General features: G+C 41.8%; 1 protein-coding gene across 3 annotated transcripts in view; it reads right to left on the reverse strand.

The window, feature by feature from the left end:
* Nucleotides 1-1,938: 1,938 nt before the first annotated feature.
* nf1a (neurofibromin 1a) overlaps nucleotides 1,939-16,327 on the reverse strand; it is an 83,965-nt gene continuing 69,576 nt past the window's right edge. For all 3 annotated transcript variants that reach the window (XM_032546000.1, XM_032546001.1, XM_032545999.1), the window contains 17 exons: nucleotides 14,795-15,074; nucleotides 14,430-14,644; nucleotides 14,134-14,195; nucleotides 13,912-14,053; nucleotides 12,638-12,739; nucleotides 11,375-11,515; nucleotides 10,802-10,928; nucleotides 8,865-8,996; nucleotides 8,378-8,513; nucleotides 8,118-8,278; nucleotides 7,270-7,392; nucleotides 6,799-6,917; nucleotides 6,611-6,711; nucleotides 4,931-5,073; nucleotides 4,755-4,801; nucleotides 3,772-3,988; nucleotides 1,939-2,822 (listed from right to left, as the gene is read on the reverse strand). In XM_032546000.1, coding sequence (XP_032401891.1) covers nucleotides 2,680-2,822; nucleotides 3,772-3,988; nucleotides 4,755-4,801; nucleotides 4,931-5,073; nucleotides 6,611-6,711; nucleotides 6,799-6,917; nucleotides 7,270-7,392; nucleotides 8,118-8,278; nucleotides 8,378-8,513; nucleotides 8,865-8,996; nucleotides 10,802-10,928; nucleotides 11,375-11,515; nucleotides 12,638-12,739; nucleotides 13,912-14,053; nucleotides 14,134-14,195; nucleotides 14,430-14,644; nucleotides 14,795-15,074 — 2,391 coding nt within the window. In that variant the 3' untranslated portion in view covers nucleotides 1,939-2,679. The remainder of the gene's footprint in view (nucleotides 2,823-3,771; nucleotides 3,989-4,754; nucleotides 4,802-4,930; nucleotides 5,074-6,610; nucleotides 6,712-6,798; nucleotides 6,918-7,269; nucleotides 7,393-8,117; nucleotides 8,279-8,377; nucleotides 8,514-8,864; nucleotides 8,997-10,801; nucleotides 10,929-11,374; nucleotides 11,516-12,637; nucleotides 12,740-13,911; nucleotides 14,054-14,133; nucleotides 14,196-14,429; nucleotides 14,645-14,794; nucleotides 15,075-16,327) is intronic.

Raw genomic sequence — 16,327 nt, forward strand, 5'->3', positions numbered from 1 at the left:
ACAAGGCTGACTGACAGCGCTGAGACCTTTCTGATTGGTTGTTTTTGACTGGGAGCGGTGGATTTCTGCAGATGGCAATAGCAGTTACTGGGAGGGGGTGGAGGCGGGGCTGATCCTTTCACAGATTATGTCTCACAACATGGTGACGGTTTGAACAAATATGTAAAAAAAAAAAAAAAAAAACATTTGGGAAAGTTACATACTGCAGCTTCGACTCATTAGTCGTCATAAAGACACGGCTGTCCTCACGGACCCAAAGACTTACATGAACGTGTTTGGGGTTGATGGTTAAAGAGTTTTAAACAACCAAACATTCACAAACTAAGTCACTCAGTGTTCTTGTGTGAACACTGAGTGACTGTTTCTGTAATTCTGACATCAAACACTCAGTGATGGGCATAATTTAACATTATCTGTGGGTCCTAAACTCGCATGCACTAATCACTGACAGCTCAGACTAAACCAGATGCACATGTTCCATGTAGAAGTAGCCAAGATCTGTGTAAATGTATAAATGAAAATGGTGGGAACTTGCTTAAACCACAGGTCTCTAATTACACTTGAGTCTCTTAACACGCGTCATGGCAGACTGACTCACACACCTCACAGGGAAACCTTTTCACCTCGTCTTTACAGGAGCTCCCTGCCCGTCTTCATGCTGACAGGGAGCAGTTTTAGAATACCATTTCAATTTTCCCAATCCAAACTCAGCCTTAATGAACATCATACTGTCATGGTGCATTTCTTTAATCTCAACTGCCTGTCTTAACTCAGGCAGGGAAATCTTTTTAGCGTGATGACGGACAGCAGCTACCAACATAAGAACTGAACTAAACCGCAAAACCTGGGTTTCAAACATTTGAGAACACTGAACAATCTGCAGTGGCGTGTTACACTCTCAGTATTATCCTGCCGCAAACCTAACAGCTTTACAGAAAAAGCAGACCAAGCTGAAAGTTTAATGAGACAGTCGTCATATTCCTGGAGACAGTGGAGTGTGAGGGGGAAGTGGTGATGGTAAACGATGGAGCACAAGCACGGTGAACGTCTTCTATGAGAACATGCAGATGTTCTTATAGAACATGTAGCTGTTCTATAAGAACATGCAGATGTTCTCATAGAACAGGGGTGTCAAACTCCAGTCCTCAAGGGCCGGTGTCCTGCAACTTTTAGATGTGCCTCTGCTGCACCACACCTGAATAGAATAATTAGGTCATTAAGGCTCTGGAGAACTGATCTACACAAGGAGGAGGAAATGTAGCCATTTCATTCCAGTGTTTTGTACCTGTGGCACATCTAAAAACTGCAGGACTGCGGCCCTCGAGGACTGGAGTTTGACACCTGTGTCATAGAACATGCAGATGTTCTATAAGAACATGTAGCTGTTCTATGAGAACATACAGATGTTCTCATAGTAGATGTTCTCATAGAACATGTGTGCTTTGCTGTGTTTGCCTGGCCAGTCTCCATGATTATGAATTTGTGAACTTTTTTTTGTTTTGGTCATCTTCACGCGTTTTATACACAAGTCAAAAACAAACACAATGCTGAAAAAAAAAAGAACAAAACAGAACCAACACGGAGATAGATAATAAACAATATCACTATTGTTTACTATCTATAAACAATAGATAATATTGCCTGTCGATGGCACGAAAACAAAAGCAAAGACCGAAAAAAGTTTAGGTGAAAACCAAAACGACTCCCTCCGGGGTGTTGGCTGCAGAGGTGTGGGATGCGACACCCGCCGTTCCCCGGTGAGTCGTTTGGTTTGCTCTGTTGCTAATCGAAGGGGAAAAGCATTTGGAGAGCTACAGATTATTGCCCTTTAAACAAATCTTGAATAACACGTTTTTGCTGCTAAAAATGTATCATTGGAAAAACAGAAAAGCAATGAAACCAAAAATATTTGCAGGTATTTACATGGTTGTGTTTTTCATAGTGTTTTGCAATATTAATGGATAAGTGTAAAAAAAAAAAAGAAGAAAAAAAGAAGATATTTTTGGAAAGTGTTTTGAGAACAGGAAGGTTTGTGTAGCATCATCTACTTCTATAGGAGTAAATAGTGTCAGGCATCGGGGTTAACTGTTGTTTGACCATCATCGCAGGCAGATCATGGCAGCTTGATATGAGTAGCCTGTCTTCATAATTAGTACCTGTTTATTGTGTCCAGCAAGGTTTGACTTTTACTTTACAAAGTGTACATATAGAAAAACACATACAAAGGCACACCATAGAGAAAACAGCAAATTTAGCATAAAGGACTGGATGTACATCATCAGTCTATGTCAAATATGTACAGGATAGAGAGAGCAACTGATATGTCCAAGCGGATCAAGTATGTTGGTCCCATCACACTGCGCTGCTCTCATATTGTGTATCTGACTGACTCAGACCCAGGAACTTCAACCACATGTCCCTCTGTGTCAGTGTCAACGTAACGCTGAAGTGTCCCCGTCGTCACTTCCTGCAGGTAGGAAAAGCTTCCTCACAGAACATAGTGCAGATCAGAAGCATCTCTGATACCTTTTGCCGTCAAAGAATAAGAAGAGAAACACCTCCGTTCAGTTCGCACTCCTTTCACTTGTTTTGCCAATGCAGCGAGAATGAAGAACAAGGAGGAACTAGAGTGTAAACAGAGCACAGCGTGAAGGCTGGCGGCTCGGGCTGGAGGGGCACTCAGACTATTTTCTTAATGCTGGGTCTCTTAAAGCTGCCGGCACTCCGCTGCTTCTGGACCTGACTGGCTGACCCGTGGCGAATGCGTCCTCCACTGGACAGAGCAGAGCTGGGGGACAGCTGGACATTCTCCTTATCCACACCTGGAGGAACAAAGAAAGGACAGATGTATTCTACCGAAAACAAAGCGTATGACTCCCGCAATGCAAGCTGGATGACCTAAATATAAAACATCAGAGGTTAAGTTTATGACAATTCCATCATAAGATCCTTTCATACTGTAAATGTTCAGGGTTACTTAGCCTGGCAGGCGGCTAACTTGACCTTCTGCACATAGTGAGGACAAAACTTCTTAAAATGTCTTCTTCCTGCTTTTTTGGAGTCTAAAGTGCAGCTAAATGTTATCAGTTTCGGTTCTGCTGCTGATGAAATATTCCCGCTGTACTTTCACTTTCATCCACTAGAATCTAAAGCAGTGGCCCCTGACCTTAACCCTCTAACCTAACCCTAGGGAACACTGCCCTGAATGTCTTAGGTGTGTGTCTGTCCCAGAACGCCTGAATCAAATGACTACATGAACCCCTGGATGGACAAAGGAGAAAACATGATGACTTTTATAGTCATGCAAATAGTTTTAAGAATTTATTTTTACAACTTACAAGCTAAATTTTATGGCAAAGTAAAATTCATGAGTAAGCAAGAACTGCAATCACAGCAGCCTTACAACATAAAAGTTAATCCATGAAGCTGAAGGAAAAGGAACAAATCATCTGCTCTGTAGATAATCCCATCATCTCTGCCTTGGCAGATTGTGGAGGCGATCTGTGTTATGTATGCCATCACACCGCGCACCCCTGGAACTTTGACCCCTTTACAGTCGACTTCATAACTACTGTGATGGTTTACCATGTGCATTTGGAGCTCAATAAAACGGAAGATCCAAAAACATTCAGTTGTGAATCCAGTCAGTTGTATATTTTTCTTTATCCAACCAGAAATTAACATTTAAAGGTTAAGAAGGCCTAGGCCGAAAAAAATATTAAACTCTGAAGCAGGTCTGACTGAGAGTGTGTATTTGTGTTTGGGTCACACCTGGGGAGTGTTGTGATGTGGCCAGTGAGGTCATGGAATTTGACAGGTTCAGATTGGCAGTGATGCTCAGCTGGCTTTGGCTGCTGGGAGGATACGGGGATGTGGGAGTTCGTAGTTGTTCCTCTCCTCTCTCTTCATCGGCTGTGGGCAGGTAGCTGTCGATCAACGCTTCCAAAAACTTGACAATCAGCTCAGCATAGTCTGGGATCTGTGTTTGCTGCAGGGATGGGGGAAAAAAAGAAAAGAAGAAGAAGATGAGCGCTTACAATGTGGCCAGTTGGCCCAGTTTTGATTCAGAAAACCATAAAAATATACTTTCTGTTCATCAGAAATGCAATAAACAATATAACATCAACCAGAAAAAAATTATGATCCACTTTTAAAGCCAAACAGCACAATGGGATTTGACTCAGTCGTAAATGAGCAGCCAGCAACAATGTTACTGTTTCTGTAACATTTAAACCTAAAATTACGTTAGCTCAATTTTTTCTAGATCATGCAATTTATCAACACTTTGTAAGAATACAAATGTTGCTGTGTTGTTCAATCACCAGACCTAATGTTCTATGAAACTTTTGTTTGGTTACAATAATTAAGTCTAATGCTCACAGTTCATTAAAGATGTTATTACAGCCACCAAACTGGGATAAGTTGTAACATAGACAAGGACACAGTAGTCTGATGTTGTAGCTTGGGGGTTGTGGGGTGGCAGAGTATCTGCTGAGATCAGCAGATATGTGTGTGTGCGTGTAGAAATGAAATCAAAGTATATAAATGTAGCTGAACACTGTGCATTTATTACTCACTAAAATCTCCAAAGCAGAAGAGGCGGGTTTGTTTTCAGCTTTAGCTGCATGTGAATTTGACAGTGTATGCACTTCCTTCTTTTATGGCTTTACCAACTTAGCCGCACAAGTACTGCATAGCTCTAAGGAAGCTCCAGAACAAAACAAAGACATAACAGGAAGAGGAAACATCCATACCTTAGAAAAAGGTCCAGCAAACCTCCACAGCCCATTAAAGCCAAAGCCTGTTAAATAAAAATGAACAAGAGACAGATGACACTGGAGAGCTGACAGTGCAGACGTATCCACTACAGTTCACATGACTATAGAAGACATTCCATCTGTAAACGTGCAAAGACGACAAAATGTCATACTTTGTAAATATGAAGGCTGGTACTGAGGAGGGGATTCCTCGTGGTACACCACGCTCTGTACGATGCCGTGGACGGGGTTCAGGAGGTTGATGTCTTGGCACATGGACAGCACAGTGTTGATCTTGGAGTCCAATAAGTTATAACTGAGGAGTGCACATATAAACATGTGTTACCAATAGAAAGTTGACTATTGAAATGTGGCAAGGTCACAATTAATGCTTGAGAACTTTGTGTTAGAGTAGATGTTAATACATGAGACTGGGAGAGTGGAAAAGATCAGCTTTTTGAAAAGAGAAGTGAAACTATGAGAGGAATAACAATATTATAAATACATAGAACTCGACACAAACTACAGGTCAGCGGGCAGGAACGGACATTTCACTTTGTCCATTAGTGGTTTAAAGTGCATATTGATGGTTGTTATGAATGGTAGAAAAATATTTTCTGGGTGAAAGTGTTAATCTGGTTGCTGTTCTTCTTCTCTAATTAGCTGGCGAATGTTTCAAAGTGTTGAACCAAAAAGCTCCCTTCTAGAAAAAACCTGCAGCTTGTGTGACGTGACTGGAGGAGAACAGAGCGGTGGTCTGACTGCTGAGTTCAAGGAGGTTTTGTTCGTTCAGGTTCGTTTATGTGTGGCTGTTCAGGCCGCAATTGGTCTGGACATGGGGAGGGGAAAAACAAACAAAATTATTTTAGCCTTGGGTGAGATTCATCCAGCTGGGAAGGCAAGATTTCACCACCAACAGTATGTCAACTAACGCGGAGATCTGCAGGGCACACGTCTGCGAGGAGGCTTCCAACGAAAGTGACCCGAATGATTACTAGACGGGATCCAGAAGAATCGACAAAATCAGGCGGAAATTCAGTGCAGTACCCCAATAACCCAGCAGAGGCAGCAAGGGGAAGAAGGACAGCGACGGGGAGCAGAGACAACACAGCCAGAGTCCCAGCTCTGGAAGAAGGGCGGTGGAGAGTTATTACATTTTCCAGAGGCATGAATATTTTTGAGCCTAATTGTATGTAGAATTATTATTTATCTATGTTATCTTGTTAGATATATTCTCATGAAAATATCTAAAGATCTGCAGATTTAAAGATAATTTACAAAATTCTCTTAGCAGTTAGCATTTCCAGGTCTGTTAGCATGTTTTCCATCCCAATATATGCTCTTCTACCGTTTAAATGATCTCTGTTCACTATGCTGTCAGTAGTTCTAGGTTCTGGCTCACCTGTGAACCTTCAGTCTTAAACATGTAGCCAGTTTAATGCTCAGGACTGGTCACCACCTCCAGGTCTTATTCAGTGTTTTTAGCCGCGCTGTCCGGAACGTTCTCCTCCGTCTACGTCATGAATGGTTGTAGCTAGGGGCGCTATTTTGTAGGCGAAGCAGTAAGAAGGCTAGATAGAGGCAGCACTAGTACCTCTTATTTTGAAGGGTAAGTTTAGAAAAAAAAAAGAAAGAGAGAGAGAAAAAGCAAAAACAGAAAAAAAAGACAATAGTTTTTCTTTTTACTGTATGCAAATGAGGGTGAAAGAAAGTCTAACTTTAATGAGCTTGCATAGCGTGGAATGTGAGAAAGGAACTCAAAAACAAGCATCTCCGGTCAAAGGTCAACTTCATGACAAAGGTCATTTCAAGTGCATGAACTGATCAAGTGAGAAACAGTATTTAGAACTTACACAACTGGAAAAACTTTAGGAAACACAACACTGGCTTCGGCTAAGTACTCGTACAAAATCCGTTGGTCAAAGTCGTCTGTGGTGTACTTAACCTGGGTTGCCTGAAGGAAAGAAGAAGAACTTCAAAAGTAGAGTCACAGTTTGGAGTTGCCACATCATCTCTACAAGGACTGAGCTTGAGAACTCACCAGCACAGTGAGCAGCAGAGCCTGGATTTTCGGGTCAGTCAGCACCTCCTCATCCAGCAGAACATTAGATTCTGATACAGACACCTTTCGCAGGTGAGAATTTCCAATTCTTTGCGTCTCTTTACCAGTAACAAGGAAGATCAGAATTACAAACTGCTTGTTTACAAAAAAAAAAGAAAACACACCGAAGGGGAATCCACATCGAAAGCAGCGTGATACGTTCTTTTATAATACTGGATGAATTTTGCTAAGACAGAACAGATCACTGCAATTCTGTCAAGTTACAGTATGACCACAAGCATCAGTGTTTGTTTTAAGAAGAGCTTCAAATAACACTGGGCCTCATGGGTTGAAGTTCAGGCCCCAAGTGGGTGGGTCAATACAGTAGAAAAGAAATGGAATTTTTGTCACACGTCTTACGCTGCCGATGTGTTTGGTGTGGAATTGTGTTCAGTTTATTCGTTTTGTTACCGATCTCGTAGTCGTTTTCTGCTACACGCCTCATCTTCGGGGGGGTCGTCATCCCCGCCTCCATCTCTGGCCTTTTTGGTGCTTTAGAGTCTGATATGAGATGATCAAAGCTCTTCCTAGTACCTGGAATAGACAGTGTATACATTAGACAACCCATCTGAAGAGCCACATGGATTCAATTAGATATAAGTGTTATATAATATACATTTACACAAATACACATATGCATGCATATGTATTTTGCATGTTTGCCACACTTCAGCGTTTCAGAAAATCAAACCAATTTAAATATGAATGAAATAAGGTAAGGTCATTTTATTTATATAGCACATTTTCAACAACCAGGCAGTTCAAAGTGCTTGACATCAGCTTTACTTCGGGCATATTTATGTTGAATTGTCTTGGCCCGATTATCGCAGCCTGTGGGGGTTTTTCCCTGACTGGGAGCGAGAACGCAGCCTGTTGAATGTGACAGGTAGCCAATCAGAAAGCGCGGTGACGTAAGAACGGAGAGAATCCCAAATAGTTGACATGGCCACTGAGAGTCCGGTGGACATCGGAGGTGATATGTGGAAATGTTTATTACTATGTGTAAAGGTCATTTTTATATACGTTTATTATATGTGGTTATGTTTATTCAGTTAAAAATGTTTACGAAAAACCATAACTCACCTCCAAATCATAGTGCAGCAAATAGAGCAGCTGCTCCCGCCTTCTTTTATCAAACGCCTTTTCTTTTTTATCGCTTAAAATGAGCCACAAACAATCACTACTGCTTCTACATCGTCATCCGTGTTTGATTACGGTATATATAATATGGATACTATTATGTGGGAAAGAATAAATACCGAGAAGCTTCTTTGTGTTGGCCTGTGATGGTTGGCCCATGTCCAGGCTCATCGATTTGCGCGTTCGCGGGCTTATCTGGCCCATCGTGGGGTAATGATGAGTAGAAAGGTAGCGCTCTGAAACCTGAGGTGATGTCCATGGCTGAGGCTCTTGCACAGTTCTGAAAATAAAACATTGTGAGCAGACATGCAGCATTTCATTTATTCTGCTTCGGTAGATCAAGGGAGGGAATAGAACAAAGTCCCATTTGTTAACACACCTGCATTTGGGGTTGGTGATGTGACTGGTGTAGGTCTCCATAGGCACAGGGTCCACAGACAGCTCAGAAATAAGCAGTGACTTCCTGTGTTTGAGGCTACATCGACTTCTGACTTCCTCTGACACAGTGAGCAAGGCTGCAGAAAAAGTACATGTAGTAAAAAAGGTCATCTCTGCATGACCAAAATAAGCTGAATATAAAGTGCGGTCATCTTATTTGTGTTTATTCACAGTCTAACAAACGTTATAAGGAAACCACAACAAGGCTTTCAGAACCAAGACAGCAGCAGATGATCTAACCATAGAAAACTGTTGATGCGTACCGAGCAATAACCATTTTGAGCTGCAAGTTCATAGAAGTGCACAACTTAGTGAAACTTTTTCTGTGCTCGGGCCACTTTAGTGTGGGCTTGTCCTCAGTTTTAAAAACAATATCATGTAGCAATGAAGGTGAACATCTGAAGGATGTATTGCATGTTGGTTTTTACCAGCTAAATAAGCCACGCTCTGAGTGTTGACCTCAAACTTGTCACATTTCAAATGTTTGCTTGTTAGAGCCAACAGTGTGTGCAGGATCCGCACTGTCCTCGCCACGGTGGTGGGAGACGGGTGTCTGTAGCCTGCAGGGACAAAAGCAGAACATGACAAATATAGATAACCTGACAGTAGCAAAGAAAATGCCTGTTTGCTCATAAACGACAATTATTCACAAACACTGTGAACGAACTGATCAAAAGTCAAAGCATTTACTCCTAACTTAGGATTTAACTACACTGCTCAAAAAAATAAAGGGAACACTCAAATAACACATCCTAGATCTGAATGAAAGAAATATTCTCATTGAATACTTTGTTCTGTACAAAGTTGAATGTGCTGACAACAAAATCACACAAAAATCATCAATGGAAATCAAATTTATTAACCAATGGAGGCCTGGATTTGGAGCCACACACAAAATTAAAGTGAAATAACACTACACGCTGATCCAACTTTAATGTAATGTCCTTAAAACAAGTCAAAATGAGGCTCAGTATTGTGTGTGGCCTCCACGTGCCTGTATGACCTCCCTACAACGCCTGGGCATGCTCCTGATGAGGTGGCGGATGGTCTCCTGAGGGATCTCCTCCCAGACCTGGACTAAAGCATCCGCCAACTCCTGGACAGTCTGTGGTGCAACGTGACGTTGGTGGATGGAGCGAGACATGATGTCCCAGATGTGCTCAATCGGATTCAGGTCTGGGGAACGGGCTGGCCAGTCCATAGCTTCAATGCCTTCATCTTGCAGGAACTGCTGACACACTCCAGCCACATGAGGTCTAGCATTGTCCTGCATTAGGAGGAACCCAGGGCCAACCGCACCAGCATATGGTCTCACAAGGGGTCTGAGGATCTCATCTCGGTACCTAATGGCAGTCAGGCTACCTCTGGTGAGCACATGGAGGGCTGTGCGGCCCTCCAAAGAAATGCCACCCCACACCATTACTGACCCACTGCCAAACCGGTCATGCTGAAGGATGTTGCAGGCAGCAGACCGCTCTCCACGGCGTCTCCAGACTCTGTCACGTCTGTCACATGTGCTCAGTGTGAACCTGCTTTCATCTGTGAAGAGCACAAGGCGCCAGTGGCGAATTTGCCAATCCTGGTGTTCTCTGGCAAATGCCAAGCGTCCTGCACGGTGTTGGGCTGTGAGCACAACCCCCATCTGTGGACGTCGGGCCCTCATACCATCCTCATGGAGTCGGTTTCTAACCGTTTGTGCAGACACATGCACATTTGTGGCCTGCTGGAGGTCATTTTGCAGGGCTCTGGCAGTGCTCCTCCTGTTCCTTCTTGCACAAAGGCGGAGGTAGCGGTCCTGCTGCTGGGTTGTTGCCCTCCTACGGCCTCCTCCACATCTCCTGGTGTACTGGCCTGTCTCCTGGTAGCGCCTCCAGCCTCTGGACACTACGCTGACAGACACAGCAAACCTTCTTGCCACAGCTCGCATTGATGTGCCATCCTGGATGAGCTTCACTACCTGAGCCACTTGTGTGGGTTGTGGAGTCCGTCTCATGCTACCACGAGTGTGAAAGCACCACCAACATTCAAAACTGACCAAAACATCAGCCAGACAGCATAGGTACTGAGAAGTGGTCTGTGGTCCCAACTGCAGAACCACTCCTTTATTGAGTGTGTCTTGCTAATTGCCAATAATTTCCACCTGTTGTCTATTCCATTTGCACAACAGCAGGTGAAATTGATTGTCAATCAGTGTTGCTTCCTAAGTGGACAGTTTGATTTCACAGAAGTTTGATTTACTTGGAGTTATATTGTGTTGTTTAAGTGTTCCCTTTATTTTTATGGACAGTGTATATTAACGGTTTTTCCAGTGACTGATAAAACGATGAAACATGAGTCAAGAGAGTGAAAATGCAAACGGCCTTACCTTTGAGTAAGTGGCCCACTAATGCAAAGTTGAAGTTAGCACTAAAATTGAGGCCCACAAAATGATCCATCTGCTTACAGTGCCATTCTAAAGGACGCCTAATTTCCATGAAAACTTCCTCTGGACTCTGAAGAAGCAAACAACAGATTTGGTTAAAATCCTCTATATCACCATGTCATCTTTATTAATTGGACTTTTCTATGAATTGTGTACAAGTAGTAAAAATATTGCATTTTAGTATTTCAGTTAATGAAAGTGATTCATGTGAAACTGTAAAAACAAAGTTCTGACAAGTAAATCAAAATGCTTTAAGTGTGGGAACATTTCATTTTAATGACTGCAGTAATCTTACAGTCACAACAGAGGAAGAAGAAACATTCTGCTGGCTGAAAACAAGCCAGCAGCTATTTTAAGACAGTCAGTCCTGTTGTTATTTGCATGCATCTATGCATGCAAAAGAAATATAGACAAGTTCTCTGACAATGTTCTCTGTCTTGTGACAAATTTTCACCACGAAGCGTCAAAGTATACAGACATTATGACGGCGCTTCTTTCAATCCCTGTGAGCTCTACCTTGTCATTGAAGATCCGCATTGTGTCCAGAGTGTGAAGGTTCTGCTCCAAGAGGGCAGTTCCAGCAGAGTACAAGTTGACTTCATCCAGCTGCAGCACAGCTACTGCCACCCAGAACAGAGCTTTGTGCATCGGAGAGTCCTGCAAACACATCCATTCACACAGGAAGCAAATCATTTAGCAGCAACAATGACAGCACCCCATTACCAACGACTTAAAAAAATGTCCAAGATGATCATTATCCATAATTCAAACTTCCCAAACCAGGAGGAAATTCTTAGTTTGTAACTGCTCCAGTTTTCAGTGAAACAATAAAAATATGGGGCAAGGTTTCCCTTGGGTGGTTGGTTCTGAATGACAGGATATGAGGGTTTATCTTTAACCTGCAAATAGTCACCCTATCAACCTTAATGTTGGTGAGTGCAGCGAAATGTACAGAGAAACATGGTAGCGCTGATCATTCTGAAAACCATTCGACTGCAAAGCTGTTTTAGTGTCAGCTCATGAACTGATCATAGTAAAATTGAAGATTTTCTGCTGTGCTACTATCTGGGTGAGGAGATTTATCTGTCAATCTGACTTCTCTGAACAGATGTTGCAGTCAAATAGAACATGTGGCTTTTATACTCTAGGTAAAAAGGATCCTGTGAAACTCTCACCCCAGTGGGGAATATATCTGCCAGTTTATGGGATGGCAAATTTTAACTGTATGTATTGTTTTTGGGATATTCTATTGGTGCGTTCACACCAAACGCGTCACACGTCAAAAACGCGTCCGACGCTTCAAGTTTGACACGTGTGCACTTTGAATGCAGACGCTTGACGGTGTGTTCGCACCAGACGCGTTTTGAGCGTCAGGCGCATGTGGTTTACATTCAAAGTCTAAGTGGAGGCGCGTTGAGGTCGCGTCAGAATCACTATAGCCGTTGTTTTCCATTTCCAGCCTATTTGTTGGACGCACTTGATGCATCAACACTTCAAATTGCGCTGCGCCAGTAGCTCGAAACACGCTGTGAGGGGCACTCGACGCACCTCCCCGTAGACTTTGAATGTAAACCAGACGTGCCTGACGTGTTTGGTGTGAACGCACCATAAGTCTTTGTTTAAAATGGGAAGAATATAGTTTAGAGTTCCAATTTAAATTATGACAAAATCTGACCAATGCAAGATCATGAAAACTTGTCATGATGAAATGAAAATAAAGAAAATTTGATGTGGCAGTAGAAATGGCTAAATACAGTGGCAAATGGATCAATTTCATACCTTGCTGAGTAGAGGTTGCAGCTTGGTCAGAGCAATCACAGTGGCCTCAATTAACACTTGGCTGTTGTAATTGTCGGGTCCCTTCAAACAGCTCTCAAGACCCTAAAACAGTCCACAGAAAAGAGGGAGAAACGCCCATGAGACAGAGAACTGACCACACAGGGCAGCACATAAAGTCAGACTCTTTAGGGATGCAGGAGAGACGCCAACAGTCACCATATAAACCGTTTTTAACAACATGTTACATTAAGAGTAAAATATTCTTTCGCCATGAGAGTAAAAGTGTTTGGCAATAACAAATACAACATACTGTATAATATAGTATAGTATATAATACTATATGGTATCTCAATTACTGATTACATTCAGATATGAATCACAAACGATAGAAGTAAACCCAGCCACAAATAAGCTTGTTGTCGGTTTTTAAATCTGATGATGCAGAATCGAGTCCAAAAGGAACAAACTGTCACCGGGATCAGAAAACCAATTGTGCAGCTACTCTTTATCTGTTAAAAAACTATCTGGTTGGATTTTCACAACATCACTGACTCTATGCTGCCAACTTGCAATGATTAACAAGCACCGTCTATCAGGTCTATCTGGGCAGCAAAGCAATCAGAAAGAAGACGCCGTGACATTCCACTTAATTCTGTCACACTTAGAAAAGAAGAGAAACTAAACATGTCCTTCTCATTGACTTCAGCTCAGTGTTCAATCCAATCGTTACACAGTACCTGGCGAAAAAAATGTCCTGATGTTTTTCACCAGGTGCTGTGTAATGAACATGGTGTTGTCATGTGTTGTCTGGACTGGAGCAGAGTGGCTGAGTTGTGTTTTGTAAGTTCAGCATTTCTTTGAGATAGTTGGGGGCATCGGTGTGTGAGGAGGGAAACCTTGAATTCAATCCTGGTGGAACTGGGAGGCCAGTGAAGAGAGAGGAGGATGGAAGTGATATGGTTGTTTGTGCGCTCTCATCAGGATCCTAGTTTTGGATTTACTGGAGCCTCTGCAGGTTCTAGGAATCCTAGTGAGAAGTGCTTTGCAGTAGTCCAGTAAAACACATTTCAAGGTAGCCTATGGTTTTAGGTTGCCTACATTACAAAATCTAGCAAATCGTTTGAAGTGGGTAGGAAAGTGGAGTCATTTAATGATTAAGTCAAAGTTTTAAGGATTGGTTCGTGCTGCAGTATAGTCATAACTTTTGGGTTGCTGCAGCACGGCATGATGATGGATCAGACAGCCGAATGGGACGTTACTGTGACTGATCTTACCCGGTCTATGCTGAGCAAAGGGCTGGCTTTGCTGAGGATCCGGATGATCTGCTTGATCTGGCCATGAGTCACCCTCTTGCTGATGCAGCCAAAGACCACCAGGGCTCTGGGCTGTAGGGAGGGGTTGTACTGGAATGCAAATCTACAACCCAAGCACAAAGATTAGATACCTAACTTAAGCAAAACTATATACATAAGAAAAAAGCTTAAAGAGGTACATACTTTTGAGCAAGCTCTGTCCACTGGTCTAACCACTTACAAGTTGGGATGTCTCTCATACAGGCCTGGAGTCAAAAGAGAGAAACAATGCAATAAGCATACATGTAGCTATGTGCTCTTGAAGAAAAGTTGTAAAGTATATGTAAACAAAACTATTGCTGTGGCAAACAAAAGGATAAAATGAGAATAAAAAGAAATATGGTGGTGAATATTTATTCAAAAAACATTTCCTATGAGAATCAACCACTATGAAAAAGAGACAGAGTCCTGCTTAACAGATGCATAATTATCTGTCTGACCTCCATAATCTCCAGTAAGGCCTCAGTTACGGTCTCCAGAGAGGACAGAGCGAAGGTTTCCCTCTCGTAAGAGCCTGGTGAGAAGGAGCGGTCCCTGTAGCTGGAGCGGAAGGCAATGACGGCGGCTGATTTGACTTTGCTGATGCCAAACAGCAGATAGAACTTTGGCAACGAAAACTCAGTCAGGCTCAGTCTCAGAACCTGCTTCGTCTCCTCTGCAATTATTTAACACAACAAAACAAGTTTCTTATTTATTAGTTTGTGTATATTTTGAGTATTTTTTAGACTGATTTTTACTTCAGGCCTTGACTTTAGAAAAGCTTTCAATATCTAAAAATCAGCAGACAAAGATGACTGCTGCTTACCACTGAAGCTGAGCTGTGAACAGGTGCACAGGGAGTGGATGATGTTGATGACTAAACCATGGGTAGAGGCTCTAAGGGACAGCGGCCCGGTGGCTACTAGTAGCGTCACTACATGGAACAGGTATGGCAGGTGGGCTGCAACATCCAGAGAGTTGTTAAAGGACAACATGAGCATGTAGCGGGCCAGGATCGCAATGTCATCCCACATGAGGTGCTGCTCCAGCGTAGGAGTTGGTGACAGGCACGTCTTGTCTATGATCTTACACATCCGACCAATAACCTGCCAAAGAAAAGGCCAATAATTAAACCTTCAAAATCATGAACAGGAGCAGACTGCCTCATGTAGTTACTTTGACAGTTGAGAAAAACCCAGAACCCAGAACCGTCTTGCTGTCAGGCAACAGTGGTACCAACTGTGCAGCCCAGTTGAGAATTCCATTAAATTAAATTCTTAGACCCAATGCTTAAGAACAGAAACTACATGAAAATGTACATTTTTTCCACTTATAATACGCCACAATATCCTATGATTTTTTAAAATGTATTTTTAAATGACAATCCCTAACAAAGGCCCAAATCAGCTTATCCTCAAGAAAAACAAAAAAAAAGCACCAGGTCTTATTTTTTGGTTGAAAACTGCTGTACACGTCTGATGTCATTTCATGTCTTTCCATCACTTGTTATATTTGCATGTCGGTACTTAGAGAAAGAGGTTATTTACGGGATAATTCAGCTGTTACGTTGGGCTATTTTGATAATAAATTCTCTGGAAAAAAAGTGTCAGTGAACATTATTTGTTGTATGAAGAGTTTCTTCTGTGAGAAAGAAATGAATTCACAAGTTCGACTTCCCCAATTTAACTAAAGAAACTAACTTTATTAATTAAAATAAAAACAAATATTTGTGCAAATTTTGATTCTCAACAGTGTAAATGTATGTTCATTTCATATGTGCCATGAAGAAGCCATTTTGTCAGATTAAAAGGACCCTTTTAAAATAACCTTTAAGCAAACATTATAAGACAATCTTTTTTTTTTTCAAAAAACAAAAAAGTAGCTCATACATATATAATAAATAAATAAATAAATAAAATACATTAAATTTACGTTTAATTAAGTCAAAATTCTGGTTTTAAAAATATATATTTTTTAATCAGCCTAATGTAATATTCTAATTTTCAATGTCATGTTTTCAAAATCATCAATAAATGATTTGTTATTACACACCTCTGTGTGTAATAATCTGTATGTGTTTCCAGGACCTTCCAGGATAAAGTTTCTGAAATAAATGGGCTTTTCAATAAGATTCTAATTTATTGAATGGGTCTGTGTTGTAAAATACTTTAAAAGAATGTTGAACTACCGTAATAAAAACAAATGTGAATACACATTAAAGACGTGCGGTAAATGATGCACATGACAATGCAACAGTTCTTCCATCTGAAGAAGAAAAAAAGAATTGATTCAAATCTTTGGTGACAAAGAGTTCAAGGCCGGCAGACAATGCTCCACTGTGCTCAGCACGTCGTCCTGG

The sequence above is a fragment of the Xiphophorus hellerii genome, chromosome 18 (assembly GCF_003331165.1).
Source record: "Xiphophorus hellerii strain 12219 chromosome 18, Xiphophorus_hellerii-4.1, whole genome shotgun sequence".
NCBI lineage: Eukaryota > Metazoa > Chordata > Actinopteri > Cyprinodontiformes > Poeciliidae > Xiphophorus > Xiphophorus hellerii.